The sequence below is a fragment of the Gekko japonicus genome, unplaced genomic scaffold (assembly GCF_001447785.1).
Source record: "Gekko japonicus isolate JY-2015 unplaced genomic scaffold, Gekko_japonicus_V1.1 scaffold2009, whole genome shotgun sequence".
NCBI classification, from domain to species: Eukaryota; Metazoa; Chordata; class Lepidosauria; order Squamata; family Gekkonidae; genus Gekko; species Gekko japonicus.
In genome coordinates this window covers 211,025-230,399 of record NW_015174327.1, presented here as the reverse complement: position 1 = coordinate 230,399, position 19,375 = coordinate 211,025, and the positions used below count along the sequence as shown (strand labels likewise).

The 19,375-nt window shown below is 41.8% G+C and overlaps 1 protein-coding gene across 1 annotated transcript in view; it reads left to right on the top strand.

Moving 5' to 3' along the window:
• The window catches only part of SUCLG2 (succinate-CoA ligase, GDP-forming, beta subunit), a 133,834-nt gene that overhangs the window by 15,558 nt on the left and 98,901 nt on the right, over positions 1–19,375 (top strand). The window contains exons 4-5 of the mRNA XM_015424237.1: positions 1,617–1,706; positions 10,309–10,405. Of these exons, the coding sequence (XP_015279723.1) occupies positions 1,617–1,706; positions 10,309–10,405 (187 nt within the window). The remainder of the gene's footprint in view (positions 1–1,616; positions 1,707–10,308; positions 10,406–19,375) is intronic.

Genomic DNA, 19,375 nt, shown 5'->3' with positions numbered 1-19,375 from the left:
TCCTCCTCCTCCTCCTCCTCCCTCCTCCTGTCAGTTCACGTCCAGAAAATTCAAATAAAATTCAAAAATCCATTACCGAACCGTGTCCGTGGCTTGGTGTGATGCATTGCAGTGATTGGCTGTCTGTGTCCCCTCTTCCCCCCTCCCTCCTGAAAACAGGAGCTAGAGGCGGGAAAGCGGGGGAAACGGCGGGAAATTGAGGTTTCCGGGCCACCTTTGCTGTTTAAAGGGCCAAGGAGCCGTTTTTCGGCAATGCCGAAAAAAACCCGAATTTTTTCGGGATTTTTTTTCGGGATTCGGAAAAGCGCCTAGGAGGCCATTTCGGGATCGCGAAAGCCGAAAAAAGCCGAAAAACATTATTTTCGGCTTTTTTTCGGCTCGGGATCCCGAAATGCACATCCCTAATTGTCGGCCAGTCTGCTAACTCTTGTAGGTTACAACCTATTCTGATTGGTTTATTAGTATAAATTAGTTTTCAGTATAGTTTCTCATGAATGCGGACATCCTGGCTTGTTCTGTGGCATCACCCTCACCACAATGCAGGTATCTGCAGGGGAGGTGGTAGCAAGAGTTAAGTCGAGACAAACTTATACTGCTTTTAATGTCTTGAGCAACTTTCCTCTCACTTGTTAGGACCATTTCATACAGTCAGACTTCAATGGCAAATCTCGTCCTGGACTGTACCACTTTAGGCTACATATGGGGTTTGGAATGTCTAAATGCTATGCTTGATGCGGGGCGGGGGATCCCTTTGTGGTTTAAGAAAACTGATATGCCAGGGAACCCTTTTTCTATGTCCAGGGAAGGTGGTCATGGTTTGTTTGTTTGTTTTTTAAGTGGTCAGGGCTGGGGACCTTCAAGCATAGCATACTTTGCAATACACTATAAATGCTCTACCAATTGGTTCTGCTGTTGTATAACCTAATCACTACTCCTTTAGCAAGCAAACATTTTTTCCTGTGCAAGTAGCGTATTTATCCGTGATTAGCAATGTGAACAGTTTACCTGTTATTAATGACTACTATTTTTTCTCTCTTTAGAGCTAGCTATTTTTTCATATTACCCTGCTGAAACTGTTGGCTAAATTATGACCTAATAATGGCTATGGCGTTAAAGAATTAATAACGAGACAAATTAACAACAAGGAAGTAGTTTGTACATTCAGGGAGTTAACTTGTACACACATGTGGAATTCTGCAACAATATTTTGTGCACATTTGAAATGTATATAAACTCAGAAATATTACTGGGCAGTGGGCAGTGCCACTGCTGCTTTGGAAGCATGCCAAAAGAAGTCATAAAAATCACCCAACTAAGTATTCATCAACACCATCTGTACAGTAATTAAAAGTGAAAAGTGGTGTCAGATTGTCTTGTCAGCATGCCACCCTGAAGAATTACACAGTTTTTTGGAGGGAGTCTTTTCAGAGGTGGCGTGGTAATTATAACATACCCTATAGGCAGCTTTGCTGTAGCCTCAGAATTTTGGCAAATTTCCACATTTTAATTACTAATTTGCAAATATAAAGAACTTTCACTTTTTTTACTATTGAAGTTATAAATCTGTCTTCGGATCCCTATATATTAAATCTGTTTTAAACACTGTGTCATCACAGGAGGAAATAGATATTTTTGAAGGTGTGCGAGATGCTCAAGCTTTGAAGATGGCAGAGAATCTAGGATTCAAAGCGCCTCTACGACAGCAGGTAAATTTCACAAAAGTTTAGTGGTGTTCAAAGATAAGCAGCCCTTTCTGGCATATACCTTTCATGGTTTTCAGGGAGCCTTTTAAGCATATAGTATGTGTGATTGGGGGCAGGGAGTGTGGCCAGGGTATTTTCCTGTTGGTCATGTGTATTCTCACCTAAGCACCAGGCATGATACATAGGCCAGTTGGGATTTAAGGCAGCTATTTCAATCCCCTAGAATAATGGAAGTGTGAAGAGGATATACAAATATTTATTGACTGAAAGTGCCCATTCCACCTTTTGAAAGCAAACTAGCAGGTCAATAAATCTTGAGCCGCTTGCTGAAATTGCCAGATGCTGCTGAGGAGAGCCCTCTAAGTGGTGGAATGGCCATCAGAAATCTTCAAAGGTTTGTGTGTGTGATTTTTGCAGGGGGAATGGTCTTGGGATATAGCATCCTTAGGTGGTGTTTAGCTGCAAGGTTGGCTTGTATATATGGCTTTTGGCCACTGCACAATCACCTTGAGCTCAGATGCTGAACATAGTCACATGAGGAACATACAGTGTGAACAATGTTCCACTACTCTCTCAAACACACACCTCTGCCTGGAACTCTTAGGATGTTTAATAATGCCCTCTAGTCAGACTGCTTTGCTCATTGGAGATGTGTCTGGAGGCAGTGAGGAGCAGAGCATTCCCTCCTGTACCACCTTCTTGAAACACCCTCCTGTGAAAGAGATAATGTTATGGAGTGAATAGAGTGTCCAACTAAGGCTGAGGAACACTCCCTGTTCAACCAAGAAGTTCACCAGTTTGTGAGGAAACTAGTGTAGTTTTGTTGTTTTTCAATAAAACACAGAAGAGGAGGGTGATTAGGATTAGGGCTGCAGTGCTCGGCAAATTAACAGTTCACCTCCGCATTATTTTCTCAGTTACTCTCTTCCTGCTTTACAGGAAAAAGGGGCAAATGACAGACCCAAATCAGATTCCTTGTAAGGCTGCTTTTCAGAGTGGGAAAAAAAAAAACTGTTGGGAAATCAGATCTTGGATCTCTTAAGCTGGGGGCTCCAACATGGGGCCCATAGGCACCCTTCCTGGTGTCTGCCAAGCGTTTTAGAAAGTGGGTGGTACCAAACGGGGCTATGTAGATCTTTAGAAATGTTGTTTTGGCAGCAGCTGCCACCACAACAGAAGGATCTTCATTGAGTGACTGAAGGTAATCTGTGCGTATAGAAGAAAATAGTTTTAAACAATAGGTTCATTGAAAAAGGCATCCTGTTAAACAGATCTTCTGTCTGAAATGTTGAGGATTTGATTTACTATTAGAGTTATGTATAATCTGTGATTGTGACATTTTGTGGATGGCTCTCGTGCAGAATTCCAAAGGTGCTCACAGGCTTAAAAAGGTCAGGCACCCCCGTCTTAAACTATTGAGCACTTTATCATTAAGCCACCTACTCTAACATGGATTCCCATGGGTACATGCCCTTTTGGAGTATGTAAGGATACATGGCACTACTCTCATGGATAGGGTCAAAAACAAAAGAGGGAGGAAAATGTAACCCAAAAAACAGATTAAATATTGATTGATTGATTTAATTTGATTTGATTTGTATCCCACCCTCCCCGCAAGCGGGCTCAGGGTGGGTTCCATCATAAAATTCACAGTACAACAAATCAACAGTTAAAATAGATCTAAAAAACCTATCTTAAAAACAGGGATCAATAAAAGGCCGGCGCCTCAACAGATTTCAACAAGAAGCAGTTTGTTCCCCTGTGGCCATTCAGGTCTGAGGCCAATCAGCATGTGGGCTCCCACTGCCTCAACCGAAAGCCTGGTGGAAGAGCTCTGTCTTGCAGGCCCTGTAATAGTCAAAATAGCCAATAGGGCTAAGTGAACAAGCCTAAAATATATATGTAAAAATGAAAAACAAAAGTAAAAATGCATTTTAATATCCATTAATTGCAATAACATAATAACTAGTAGAACATACAAAGCATTAAAATTGTTCATTGTTCATGAATCTCTTTACCAGTATGGTAAAACTAATTCATACAGAGCAGATACCAAGTAACATATATCCAGGGCTTTTTTTTGTAGAAAAAGGCCAGCAGGAACTCATTAGCATGATAGGCCACACCCAACAGCAGAAACTCATTAGCATATTAGGCCACACCCTGACAGTACACCGCATTAGCCTATTAGGCCACACCCCCATGCCTTACCTTGGCTTGCCCGGGCGTCCCATGGCTGCACGGAGTCCAGGCAAGCTGGCCCTTGGACAGACCAGGGAAGGCATTTAAAGGCCTCCCCAATCCTTCCAGGGCTCCCCTGGCCCACCTGCCTTGGTGTTGCTGGGGGGGTTGCTCTCCAGGCCTTCCCTGTGTAGCCAGGCACGTAGAGGTTTTGGCTGTAGTGGGCGTGGCCAACTCTGAAGCCAGCCGGAACTCCGTTCCTGTGCGTTCCTGCCCAAAAATAGCCCTGCATATCCAGTTGGTCAAAAATATGATAAAACAAAGAAAACACCAAATGCATTTCAGCTATTGCTGTCCTCAGTGGTATAATAATATTGTCAATAAAATACAAGAGACATCCAGTAATCACTGTATACAAATGTATCCACAGATATCTCATATATCAGAAAATCTCCTCATGTTTAGTACACATTGTAGACTTGTAATGTAGTTGGAAGTTAGGAAGTATAAGAGGCTTCTTTGAAGTCCTGTGACTATATATGAGATGTCAGGCAAATAACCAGATCAAAATGGATAGGATAATATTTGTACAAGCATCAACCAATAGGCAAGACTAACCGGAAAAAAATTCTGAAACATCTGCTTACGTCTAGAATCTGCCATGGTATAGAATTCAGGTGTATAGGTCTGTAGCTTTCCAGATCCTTCTTTACTCATAGCTGAAGACCAGGACCATATGTTGTGATACCTTACCAGCAGGGGTCTTGTTGTAGAAAAAGAGCTGCCGGAGCTCATTAGCATAACTCATTAGCATAATTTATTTGCATATGCCACGCCCCCTGACATCACCGGAAGTGACAGAAGGCCACACCCCCTGACATCACCGGAAGTGTGTCAGAAGGCCCGGCTACTTACCCTCCTGCTTCATCCTCATTCCCAAACGGAATGAGGATCGAAGCAGAGGGCGGGGTAAAGAAGGGGGCGGGGCTTCACCACGTGACCGCCCCGCCCCCTAGAGGTTCTCTTCCGGAGCTCCGTACCTGAGAGCTCCCCCCCGACTAGAGCCCTGCTTACCAGTCTTCTAGGGTTTCTCAAAGAACCTCCACCATCTCTAAGAAATCCTGGTACATCAGATTACATCAGCATGTTCCTGTAGGCCCCAGGATGCAGTTTATCTAGCCCAGAGAACTGGAATGTGTTTAAAATAGTTCGGTATTCCCTGACTCTTAGCAATTTTGAGCTACAGTCCCGGCCCCTAACTACACATAACTATTTTTGTGATGTTGCACACAGTTCCCCAAATAGAAGTCGACCCCTTTCACCTTTGACATCTGTTGAAATTTTACCATCCTCACTAAGTCAGTGAGCCCACTGTTTCCTTTCTGTTCCTTCGGAGATATCTGGGAGAGCCCTTTTTCCAGTCCTTAGCATCCCTTGCCAGCCCCAGCTAATTTTTTACTTTAGCTTTCCTGTCCCTACATCGGTACATCGGGCTGCTCATCTGTAATTGTCCCTAGGGACCTCTCTCTCCTTTCATTTCCTGTGTGTGTGTGAAATGCCATAAATTGTAGCCAATTTATGACAACTCTGTAAGGTTTTCAAGGCAAGAGATCAACAGAGGTGCTTTGCCGTTGCCTGCCTCTGGGTAATGACCCTGGACTTCCTTGGCGGTCTCCCATCCAAGGAATAACTAGGGCCAACCCAGCTTACGTTCTGAGATTTGACGAGATTGAGCTGGCCTTGCCCACCCATGTCAGTGCTTCATTTCCTATACTTGTCCTTTATTATTTTCATCCCACCACATGACTTTTTATGCATCTCCATTGGCTTCTTTAGACGTCTCCCATTTTCTTTGCCATTGATAGTATTTGCAGTTATGCCTTTAGCAACTTCCTTTTTTAAAAGGAACTCCTACCTATGTTGCTCTTCTCTTCTGCATTAACAGGTAGCACGTTATGCTTTAAATGCTAAATGTTAATTATTGCCTCTAGGAAACTAATCTTGCAAAGGAAAGCATTGGGGCAGATTGCCATGTCCATTCCGTTTTCAGAAGAATAATGTGTGATCAGCATGTCTCAGTTTTAGGAGAGCAAAAGTAGGAGGGGGAAGCTTATATGAAGTCTGCATCTTCTCTAACTCAGTTGGAAAACATTACATTGTGGATTTAATGGCTCTGTGCTGTGCTAACAGAGTTCTTTTCTATAATTAAAATCAATAAAAAAATAAAAGCCTGCTCTCAGAAAAAGAAAAGGAAAACCAACAACAACACATAAACACAAAACCAAATATGGCTTCTCAGTATGCATTTCTCTCTTCTAAGGGTTGTTCTCGGACTATCAAAATGGAACATGAAGTTTCAAGCTACAGTTCTATGTGATTCATTTCGTAACTCGCTTAATCTTTCTTTTTGCTGCTGTCAAGGAGAGAGAGAGATGATAAATTGTTTTTGCACAGAATTTCCCATATCATCAAAATGCCACTTTTGTAAAACCGCTGAATTTTTAATACACCACTTCTAATTAATTTCTATCCCAACTGTGCAATTAGCAAATGCATAATCATTAAGATGATTAACACCCATTTGAAGATTTAGCAGTATCTTTTATAAGAGAGAATTATTATTAAATCTTTCCAGATTTGCATGTTCTAGCACTTAATTATTAGCACAATGCACAAACTGCTTAACCAAACAGTAGCCTAATACATTTCCTCCCATGTGCTATAACCTTTTCAGTATGATTTACTGGAGCATAGAAACATAATGGCTACATCAGTACAATCAAAGGTCTATTTAATTTGGTTTTATCATAATCATTTATATTCCCCATTATGTAAACACCGGAAGAATTCTGGTACTACAATGAAATCCTGGTGTCTAACATGCCATGAAGTCATTGTGATCAGTTTTGATACACTGTGCTTACTTCCTAGTTGTTCGAGATTTTTGTTCTTTTGTTTTTAATTAAAATGTTTCATCGTTATCCAGATTCTCTCCATAATTAACACAGAGAAAATCTACTTTGAATTGACTACTAGTAACTAGGTTAATGGCTTGGGTTTTTGTTGTTCTTCAAATGCAGCGTGTTGGATTTTACTAAGCAGACATTAATTCAAATGAGAATTGGACCGTGGCAGCTTTGTAAGTTCATAAGATTGACTGAAATTGACAGGGCTACAAGCAGCAGTGGAACGGATTAAACTGTGGTGGGCACAAGTTGTAATGTATGCAGCTTGCAAAGATATCATGTGTGGGATGCAGGAAACCTTATTGCCTGTAAGTCCTTTTCAGAAGGATGTGGTTTTAATCGGAGAAATGTGCAGGGTTCTCTCAACCAGCACTCAGATCTTTAAACGGAGTTGCTAGAAACATTGTTCCTTGCCGAGTAAGTGAGTCTGTTCTGCTTCTGAGTGGTCGGTGGCCTGTCTCTCGTTCGCGGGGAGGGCGGGGTATAAATGCAATAAAATTAAATAAATAAATAAATGACAGAATCATAGAATCATAAAGTTGGAAGGGACTTCCAGGGTCATCTAGTCCAACCCCCTGCACAATGCAGGAAATTCACAAATACCTCCAGTGACCACTGTCCCATGCCCAGAAGATGACAAAAAACCTCCAGGATCTCCAGCCAAACTGGCCTGGAGAAAAATTGCTTCCTGATCCCAAAGTGGAGATCAGCATTTCCCTGGGCACGTAAGAAATGTCACAAGAACTAAGCACTGAGGCAACCCTTCCTGCCCTCCCTCTCGTGAACTGCCCAAGTTCACACAATCAGCATTGCCGTCAGAGGGCCATCTAGCCTCTGTTTGAAAACCCCGAAAGGAGGAGAGCCCATCTCCTCCCGAGGAAGCCGGTTCCACTGAGGAACCACTCTAACTGTCAGGAAGTTCTTCCTAATGTTTAGCGAAAAACTCTTCTGATTTAATTTCAACCCATTGGTTCTGGTCCGACCTTCTGGGACAACAGAAAACAATTCCATACAATCCTCTATATGACAGCCCTTCAAGTACTTGAAGATGGTTATCATATCACCTCTCAGTTGTCTTGGTACCTAGTGGCTAATGCCTACAATGACACTGCTAATGACTGGTTATACTGTTTCTTTTTACAAACCTAGTATCAGTTTGTGTGTATTTGCAATATATATATTGCAAAATATATATATTGTCTCTGTCTTCAGCAGGGAAACTGTCAGCTACTTCTTTGAATGAATAAAAACAAACCAAATGTGGAGGGAACCTCATAGGTGGGTGAAAAGAGGTGCTTCTCTCCACAGGCAGCCCTGTCTCCCTTAGAAACAGGAGATTCTCTGAAAACTGGAGTAGAGTCCCGTGTGGCTCAAGATACTTCCTGATGCCTATGGAAGGGCTCTTTATTCTGGATTCTGTGAACTGCTACCTTAGTATAGCGTAGTTCAGTAACTGGCTTCATGGGAGGACTGTTTTGAGGAGATGACAGATGATGTGTCAGGTCTCCCTTGTCTAAAGTCTGCTTCCAGCAAGTCCCATTATCACATGCCATGTAGCCCTCTTCACAAGTTTCTTGTCTCTGAATTTGCAATTGGAAGAGAGCAGCTGCTTCTCTCAGGTGCTGGGTTTGGCCCTGTTTCCTACAGTTGCTGATCCTTATCACAGTGATATACTGTGATATACTGGATAATTTATTTCTGGTATATCATGGAATATAAGGGGGTCACACAGAATTCTCAAGACGTCTTCCATCCAGGTGCAGACCAGACTCAGACATGCTTAATTTCCACAAGGTAGCTTTATCTTGTGCCCTCCAATAGCACCCAGGGATTTGCCCACAGAGTTCCTCATCAGACTCTATATAAATGGTACTTTAGAAGTAAAAAGTTAGAAAGTTTTGAACCCATTGGAGTATTTTATATATTTTTATTCAACAAAGTTTACACCTTGCCTTTGTGCCCTCAAAAGTGCCTCCAAGGCAGGCTAACAAATTAAAACATACATAATAAAATTACACCTTAACATCCATTAAAACCAACAAAAATACATAATTAAAACCAGAGCTAAAATATATACAAAAACATCACAAATGATAATTAAAACATTGGTCAGGAAGGAGAGATCACTGAAGGAGTGCCAAACGAAACAAACAAAAAGCAGGTGAAGGCTGGTGGAAGATGACAACAGAAAGGGACAGATGAATCTCCCTAGGGAGAGAGTTTTGGTATCACAACTGAGAAGGCACTAAACTCAGAAGACAGGAACACCTGAAGCAAGGCCTTCGAATATGACTGTAGTGGTCAGGTAGGCTCATAAGGTAGTAGGTGGTCCTTCAGTTGCTCAATGACTGACTCAAATAACCCTAAAAATATTGGGGGATGATCCCTCAGGGAAATAAAGTACAAACTGAAGTTGTTTCATGTTAATAAAATGGCACAGAGTGCGGGCAAGCTTAAACCTCTGTCCCTCCTCATTCCACAGTCCTGATCAGAACTGAGCACCTGGACACCAGATTTTTGAAAGGATGAAGAAACACTGGGAGCTCCATTCATGAAACTCCTAGCTTCTGTGTAGTTGAGCATTCCTTCTCCAACATGGAAAAAGTTAGGAAGATACAAAAAAAATTTTTTTAGTATGGCATGTTAGACTTAATTATAGAGCTCTATTGGTGAGGAACTACTGAATTACCACAGTTCAGCACTGAGTGGGTGCGGCAAGAAAGAAAGACGCTCAACAGATCACAAATGTTCCTTGCAAGTGTGGACCTCCCCTTTTGCCTTTAAACACATACACAAATCAGATTAGCCTCTAATTAAGTGAACATGCAGTGGTTGTTTAGCAGTTGTCGTGCATCAGCAGTGCTTAAAGGAAAACGAACAGAGCTGAGTTTTGAGAGCAAATAACCCAATTTTTCAACTGTTGTTTCGGCAGCAAAAGTAACATTTTGGTGTCAGAAGGGAGGGTTTATGTGTTTTCCAAACAAATTCTACAACTAATCTGCATTTGTCAGTGGAATATTGCTTCACAGTTTCTGAATTGAGCCTCATTAAGGTAATCACTTTTACTTCAATATCAGCATAATGTATTCATTACAAACCCTCAAACTTGGTTCATTGTGCTTAAATTAAGTTTGTTTGAATTAATGATGCTGCTGTCCCACACTGCGGAGCCCTATTTAGTATACTGCGAAGAGGGGAGACTTTATGCAGTGTTCAACAGTGTGTTGAAACAGCTTTTGATACTTCTTGGCGATGCCATTGGTCAGTGGTTTGCAAACATTTTATGAAACGTCTGTTTAATCAAGGAACATTAACTTGTTGGGCTCCTTCAGATACTTCAGATGCCAAAAATGAAAGTGGCTTTCATTTACTTTAAATATAGGATAATTCTTTCCTTATTTTTCTTGATTTCTCTTTTGAGTAATTACACACATTCTTTTTCTGTTTTTCAAATGTAGGCTGCCGATCAAATTAAAAAGCTGTATAATCTTTTCCTGAAAATTGATGCCACTCAAGTTGAAGTGAATCCCTTTGGTGAAACTCCAGAAGGACAAGGTATGAAACTGCGGAAGGAAGAAAAAGAATCTGTATAGTAATCTGAAAGAGAAAATCACATTCTCAGTCAGTTCATCTGGAAATTAAGGGGTGGGTCAGGTTAAAACAGACATAAGGTTTTCACATCTTCTGACCCTGACTGGGAGTATGTGTCAGCTAACTCTGCCATGGCTTGGAATGTGTAGGAGTTCACCTCCCTCTCTTCGCCTTCCCTTGTTACTGCACTTATCTCCCCGGGTGTCCCTGAGGCTGTGAGTGCTTCTACCCTGCTCTTCCCGCTGGGAATCTAATGGCTGGGTTTTGGCCCACGCTTGGTAGAGCTTGCTTATTGGCTTCGTAGTATCAGGGGGTCTCCTTTGAAGGGGGTATATCCCAAGGGGCCCTCGCTTCTCCTGCCGTTCCTGACACAAGAGTTCATGGTGTCTCAAGTACTTTCTCTCTCAATAAACTGAATCTACTGAAGACCTGGTGTTGAGTGTGATTGACTGGTAACCCTGACAGTATACCATGGCTTAACACACATTGTCCTCCTCTCTGCTGTGCAAAAGTTCCACTTTCTTGATTGTGCTGTTCAGTTGTTATGGTTTATTAGTGTTAACCACGGTTAACAGGATTGCCTGGTAGCCATACTTTGAAACTAGTGATGCGACAAAGTTTCCATATAATGAGGTCATAATGTAAACGTGCACAGCATGTAATATTTGTTTTATTTTACAAATCAGACAGTCTTAACCTGAAACTTCCCCTGTCCATAATTAATCATGATACAATCCCCCCCCCTTTTTGTTTCTGCATGGTTGTGGCATTTATAGATAAGGCAACTGAGACCATACCCACTGTTGGATACACTCTTGAAACCTAATTAATTTTTCTACCTTTCTTCAGACTTGATGAGAACCTGATATTCCTTTCTAATAGCTGAAGTTTTTGGAATGGCTTTGTAACTTGCCAAACAATGGTCCTACTTGGTCTGCTGCCCAATAACGTTATCATAATCATGGCAGTGTTAACACAGGTACTGCTGTCTACCTGTTTTGATGCTATACTCCCAAGCATCACAGACTACATATACAGAAAAACATTATGAGCCTGGGTACAACTCACCTGTGTATGGAGGAGTCAATCCAACTGGTCCAAATGATTCAAATGGGAAGAGAAAGTTCAGGTTTCACTGTTGAAAGCCCACTTCACTGCTGTTCAAATGCAGTGGTGTTTAGGAGTGTATAAGAAAAAAATTGATTGACTTCGGATTTGGGTACTTTTGACTGGAAAATATTTGATATTCCAGAATATTCCCAAATACCAGTATCGGTATTTTGCTGATATTCAGGTTAATAGAAGGGAAACCCGAATATATTTGGCTCCATTATACCCTATGGGGACTGCAGCAACTTTGCAACTCAACCCAGCAAGCATTTAAACTTTAAATCCCTGCTGGGAGAGCTTCTTCTGCAAGGTGGTTTAAGCTGCCCTGCAGAAGAAGCTGTCCCCAGGATCTGTGCAGGCAGGGAGACCCCTCCCCACCACACAGACCCAATGCCCTGGCAAGGCTTCTTTTGTTTAAACCACCCCACAGAAGAAGCCGGTCTTGGTATCTGTATGAGTGGGGAGGGAGAGCCCTCTCTGCCACACAGAACTGGCTGCTTGGCAGGGCTTTTTCTGCCGGGTGGTTTAAATTGCCCCGCAGAAGTGCGGAGGGCTCTCTCCCCACATGCAGACTTGGCTGGGAGAGGATAACTTGAGGCAGTGGGAGTTCTGAGCTGCAGCCACCCCAGTCAATCCTGGGCTTGCTCGTATATCTCAATTTAAACCAAACTTCCAGAGGAGCCATCCAGCCCTCCCTTTCTCTCAGGAGTCATGTTGCAAGTGTGGCACAGCTCTAGGGAGGTGATTGAAGGGGTTTAAAGTTTAAATCTCTTTCCTTCACTTGTCGTGCCCAAATAAAAGCTGAATAATATTTGATATGGGGGGGCTTTGGTAGCCGATCTCTGATCTGGATTAGACTGAATAAATACTTAACAAATATTGGTAAGGTATTTTTCGGGTCTTTGTTTGGCTCAGTATATACCAAGTGCACACCCCTAGTGGTGTTGAGTTTGTAGGTGTAATCTGTCCCATTGTAAGAACAGTTTAGTGGGAATGAGGCTCAGTGAAGAGATCTGAGTAGGATTCTGAGTAGACTTGCTTAGGATTGCTCTCTGACAGTGCAAACTGAAGCAGTTACACCCTCTGAGGCCTGTGGATTTAGAAGGCTGTAACTCTGTATAGAATGCACTGCTAGTTTCTCTACAAGAGATCTTTTTACTTGCTCTCTAGTAAGTTATTTGTTTAAGCATTATATTCATTTAAGCAGGGCTCTAGTCGGGGGGGAGCTCTCAGGTACGGAGCTCCGGAAGAGAACCTCTAGGGGGCGGGGCGGTCACGTGGTGAAGCCCTGCCCCCTTCTTTACCCCGCCCTCTGCTTCGATCCTCATTCCGTTTGGGAATGAGGATGAAGCAGGAGGGTAAGTAGCCGGGCCTTCTGACACACTTCCGGTGATGTCAGGGGGTGTGGCCTTCTGTCACTTCCGGTGATGTCAGGGGGCATGGCATATGCAAATAAGTTATGCTAATGAGTTATGCTAATGAGCTCCGGCAGCTCTTTTTCTACAACAAGACCCCTGCATTTAAGCATTATATTCTTGAATCCAAAGCACCTTCCATCTATTACTTTGTTTTGTTTATGCATTTCCTTAATTTTTTTTCCAAATTATGTGTAGGAAAATTATGATGAGGGTCCTTGTTTATTATTTTGTGTAACTAGGAAACTGCAGGGTGTTGGTGGGTGAAGGCTTATATTAATTTATATCTAAATACTGTAGTGGTACATTGAATGCAATATTATAGTTTTTTTATTAAAAATAAAATAAAATAATAATTATTATTGAACAGTAGGAGTTCATATGGTAGCCAAATCACAAGAAATATGGGAATGAGACGAAAATAGTACAGTGGTTTTAAATATAGCATCTGGACTGTTGAATCAGTTTATTGGGTTTTCAATTTATAAAAATGTGTGGAGTATGAAAATTTGTTCTTTCAGCTGGTGTGGTAGCCCAGTGAGCAGCCCTCCAGAAGAATGAGTTCACTTGAGGAGCCAAAGGGTGTTTATATATAAGCAGTGGGGGTTTTGTAAATAAAAAAGTGCCACTGTTCCATGAAGTCCACCCTTCCTCTGCAGATTCCCACTAGGCTCTCCCTAAGGGTTCATTCTCTTTTTCTTTGGCTGAGTGGAGTACACTGGCGCACAATGACCAGGACTTGGGAGAGTCCATAAAAAAGTAGTGGTACTCACATTGGTGAGTACCGTCACACAAAAGCCCTGTTTGTAACTATACAAACAAACAAATATAAATAGATAATATATAAAAAATTAAATCTGAACAACATGGGAAAAAATCTTCCTAAATAAAAGAAACCCTTAATTGATTCATCATGTAAAATATTTTTTATGTATTTTAGTTTCTCCCAAACCCCAAATGTTAGTGTTCTGTTGTAGCCCATTTAATCAAATAGTATTAATTGTGTCCAGTAGGGTTTTTTTAATCTAGTAAATCAATCTAGAAAAGTGACTGACCATATTAGTGAATTAAACACAGTGTTCAATATTTTAGAGTGAAATTCTTTCCTTACTTAATGGCTCTCTCAGAAGCCACAGATATTTGGTGATGTAGACAAGTTGCATTTTCTTTTGCCTTGGGGGTTTATTTCTTTGGATACAGAACAAAAGAAATATAGTAGAGTGACTTTTTTAAAAAGTCATTAAAAATTCATTGACTGTACCACATGACATTAATTCAGAGATTGAATTACAGTCATGATCAAGTGTATGTTTGTTTTCCAACTATAATGTACAATAGTCAAATTAAACTGAATTATGGGGGGAAATGATTAATGACCCATAGTTATATTGTTTCCTCTGTACAGAAGTGCCTTTCTGCTTCGCACTTCCTCCAAAACCCTTACAGCATTTTAGATAGATTTGCAGCACAAGCAGTACAAGAAAGAAGCAAATATTATTTGTAATTTTCATACCCTACCTTACAGTTGGATTCTAGATCATCTGGGATATACTGGCAGCATACAAATGAAGGATGGATTCTTGTCCTCATGGAACATATACTCTCCCTCTATTGAGAGTTCAGTGGAATGTATATGTATGATTAGGTATGGGCATGAACCAGAAAAATGTGGTTTGTGTTGGTTCGTGATTCGTGGCCTTGCAAACCCCATTGAAAGGGACCGCAGTTTAGTCCTTTTATATTGGGGTTTGCAGAATGAGCAAAAAACGACTGAGTGATTTTTTTTGTACTATCTTGTGCAGTCTCTTTATATTTTTAAGTCCCCTCATTTTACATTTTAGATCCCCTCAACCCTCAGCTGTTTTTGTGGCTTTCGCAGGGAACAGAAAGCAGGGATTTAAAGGGACTCGGAGTCCCTTTAAACCCCTTTTTTTCTGTTGTATCCAGGAACTGCCACAAACTGCTTTAAAAGTTCATGGAAGTTGGTGATGGTGGACCCTTCACAAACTTCAGTTTGTGAACCAGAAACAGGGCAAAATTTGTGAAGAATTTTGCTTCGTGGTTCGGTTTGTCCTCATCCCTATGTATGATTGCAAGTGGTCTGTCAGCCCTAATACTTGGAGAGGGATTGTACACCAAGATCCAGACCTTAGTCCACAGGTATCCATGGGCAGCTGGTATATTGCATTTGACTATAAGCCTGGGACAGTTACTGGCATTATACATTTACATCTGGATCTCAATGCTGATAAAAACCAGTAATGTATATCCTTCAGTAATAATCTAAATTACATTGGATGCTCCATATTTGGATCTACATGTGCAGCATTCCAGTCACTGGGCTGGAATTTAGCTCAGGAAGGAGACAGGGGACTTCACTCGACCCTCTTCTTACCTGCCCCATAACCTCTGCCACATAGCGTTTGACCCTGAGATCCCCTCAGCCCCCAGCATCAATTTTTCAGGGGTTGCAGGTGGATCCTGGGAAAGGCAGGAAAAGCTTGTCAGATTCTACTCTTAAAGCATGTTCCCAGTCTAGTCTGGAAGGAGTATATATGAATGAAGAACTCTTCACTGCTGCAGACCTCCCATACTGGTTTGTGGCTTCTGCATCAGACTCAAATGATAATTTGCTTAGTCTGTATTTTTTATCACTACTCATAAATCCTTTCTTTAAATTATTATTCTTTTTTTAACAAAGATAGCTGTTGTTGAAGAAATGTGTGAAGGAACGGTGGGAAGTATTTGAAGAATGGTATGCTGTCAGATAATTATGTAGAATTCAGTGGAAGCTTTATGGGATGGCTATATGTCTATTTGCCATCTATAGCAGCAATATATGTCAATTAAAATAATCTGACACATTGTGGGATTTCATGTGTAAAAGCTTAATGGGTGGATCCAGCCATCTTTTACACTGGTGAAAAAGGGATGAAGGATTCCCTTTTGTCAGCCAAAAAAAGGCTATGCTACTGATCATGAGCCATTTTGGTATGGATAAAAGCCATGTTGGACAGAGACTGTAATAAGGAAGGGAATGGGGTGAGATCTGCATGAAAAAAGCGGGTTGGAATAGTCCTTGTGATCCACACTGCAACTGCAATACAACACTGGAAGGAAGAGAAAGAATGGGAGAATTATGACTGGACTCGGAATCTGAGGAATCTGAATGTCTGGGATGGAGCTGTAATTGATGATAAGACTGAAATACTTTTGATGGGTCCATACTCTGGGAGTCAGTAATAAACTGGAGCTAGATTCAAGTCCAGTAGCACCTTAGAGACCAACCAGATTTTGGGGGTATAAGCTTTTGACAGTCGCAGGTGGACACTGTGTTTCCAGAACTGTCTGTTGTACATCCCACAGGTGAGAATCTGTCAGAAGGGTTGGAATAGCTGCAGCTGTCATACACCGGTCACTGATCATGGTTGTCTGTTTTGTTTAGATTTTTATTTATGTAAAACATTCCTATGCCATCATTTCTGCTTAAACTCAAGATAGATAACAATATAAACAATGTGCAAGAATAGGAAAACATAGGTAATAGCCCCTGGGTACACTAAATAGCATGACCAAATATGTACTTACTATATTTTATTTATGTACTTTATTTATTTATTCATTTTTGGATTTATATCCCGCCCACCCCAAAGGCTCAGGGCGGCTTGCAATGAGGCATACTTACTACATTTTGATTTCCCTCTTTCTCCAAGGAGCTCAGGGCAACATCTCACCCCCCCCCCTTTTATTTTTACAACTCTGTGAGGTAATCATTCTTACAGTTGGTGAGTGGCTCAAAGTCACTCAAATGCATAAATATTTTAATTACACAGTTAAAATAATCTCTGGTCACAAAACAGCCTGTTCAAATAAAGGACCGTATCATCATCATCATCATCATCATCATCATCGGACCGTATCATCATCATCATCATCATCATCATCATCATCATCATCATCATCATCATCATCACGATTGTCATGGCCTTGCGGAAGAATGTTGTGTTACTTAAAGGCTCTCACATGACCTCACAGATGACAGTTCATCCATGGGATTGTGAGTCCTATTTCTCTGGTGGAGAGTCATTCTGAATCCTTTCCTCATCTCTCCATGCCTGAAGAACAGATTTGACCCTAAAGAATGCCACTGGCCTTATATTTCTTTAATATTTCTTAATCTCTATGACCAGTGATTGTTTGCCCTTTCCGTTGCTCTGGCATTAAAAAAAAAAAGCTCCAAAAATCCTAGAGCTATCTAAGAACCACTAAGCACTTTTTTATTTCTCCTCATTTGCCTTTTAAAGTCACTATACATAGAGCAGTCATAACAGACCACAGATTAGTTTAGCTGTCCTCTCCCCCCTTCTTTTCATTTAGCATAAACTGTTGAATTAGCAATCTTATGAACATCATGTCCCTGCCCAAATAACAACAACAAAACATTTCTATGAATATAAGTGATGGCGCTTGCTCGGATATTTGTTCAGAAGGGGGGGAAATCATTTGTATAATCTATCATGCATGTAACGGCATTCTTTTGAAGATGGACTCTGTTTTATAAATATGAATAGTGGCATTTCTATTCCATACACAGTACTGCTTTTATTAAAGGCGAATTTTCTGTAGGGATGAAATTTCAGTAGTGAAACTGTAATGTTTTGTATTCTCCCAGATGCCTTGTTGATAGTGTTGACATGGGTTGGAGGCAGGGATCGGGTAGGTTATGTTCTCTGGCCGACAGGAGGATGCAAAGTCTGTTGCCATCGTTGCAGACAGCAGGAAAGAATCATAGAATTGGAAAGGGCCATACAGGCTATCTAGTCCAACCCCCTGCCCAATGCAGGACCAGCCTAAAGCATCTCTGACAAATATTTGTCCAGCCTTTTCTTAAAAGCTGTCAGTGAAGGGGAGCTAACCACCTCCCTAGGCAGCTGATTCCACCTTTGAACCACTCTGACTGAAAAAGTTTTTCCTAATATCCAGCCAAAACCTTTCTGCATGTAATTTAAACCCATTGCTTCGGGTCCTATCCTCTGCTGCCAACTGGAACAGCTCCTTGCTCTCCTCCAAATGACAGCCTTCCAAATATTTAAAGAGAGCAATCATGTCCCCCCTCAGTCTCCTCTTCTCCAAACTTGTTGCAGGTTTGATCCAGTTGCTCCAATTTATGTACTGAGCACTTTATGCCAAGAGATTTCGTATCAAGGCTGGCCTTTCAGTGATAAAGGTGTTGACCCTGCTTAAGATGGCAGATTGGTCCATTCACACCCTCATACACTTTCACTGAGATGATTGTAAGAGATTGTTGAGTACTGTGATTAAATGAATTGGCTCCTGCTCAACCATGTACAAGTCTTGAAAGTTGTGTGCTGGAAGGCCCTTGCCCTGTAGCCCAACTGCTGAAGCTGTTCACATAGATCTGGACTTGAGCAGTACAGGATGCAAGAAGGGTATTTTGGAGTTGGCAACTGGAGATCAGCATGCATCAATGTCTCTTCCCCCCCCCCATACTCCAGGATGCTTTAAACTGCTTGAGACTTTGCAGCTAAGAGAATCCTTGGGGGATTAGCTAGGATTAGATAGTTTCATCCAAACTTTTAGTGTCAAAGGGAAGAATTACAAATCACGCAAGCCCTGGATATGGAGGCAGTCAGGGTTGGGAGCCTTTGCTTCATGAGTGCTAGGATACTATAATATACAAGAGGGAAGACCATGAGACTTATGAGGAGGATCCCATCTCCCCGCCCTATCACAACTCCAAGCCCCACCATTTACCTTGGAGCCTGGCTGCAGCAACGGTGATGTCTGGGAGCCACTTTGGGCCCGGAGCAGCTGCCAGTGTTTACCATTGCTACTACTGGGCCCAGAGAGGCTGGGCTCCACCAGCACAGTAACCACTGAACTCTGCCACAGATGCTGTTGTGTCACTCTCGGGCTCCCAAAGGTAAGGGGGGAATTTAACCCCCCATGTATTGACACCCCCCCATGTATTCTTTAGCATTTCACATTTTTCTGCAAACTTAGGGGTCCCCCAAGTTTGCATAAAAATCTGTTCGGGGTATCCTCAGATGGGACTGCACTTGAGAAATAGACATATCTATATATCTAATTCCAACAGAGGGCACCTTGTGCGGATACTTATTTCCACTAACAGGAAGCTCACTCTCCCCCAACAGCTTTTCCAACATAGTCAGTAGACTTCCTGTGTCTGCAGAAAAATCCAAGAAGTAAAAAAATCCCTTAAGGGAGGGTTGAATCCCCCCTAATACCTTTTGAAATGGCCTCTGCAGGGATCTAACTCCAGGCATCAACGGTGAGAGAGATTAGAACGTTCAGGGCGGGGGGGGGAGGCTTCTAACTGGCTCTGTCAGTAAAAGGGTGGGGGAAGGGCCCTTTCCTGGCTTCTTTT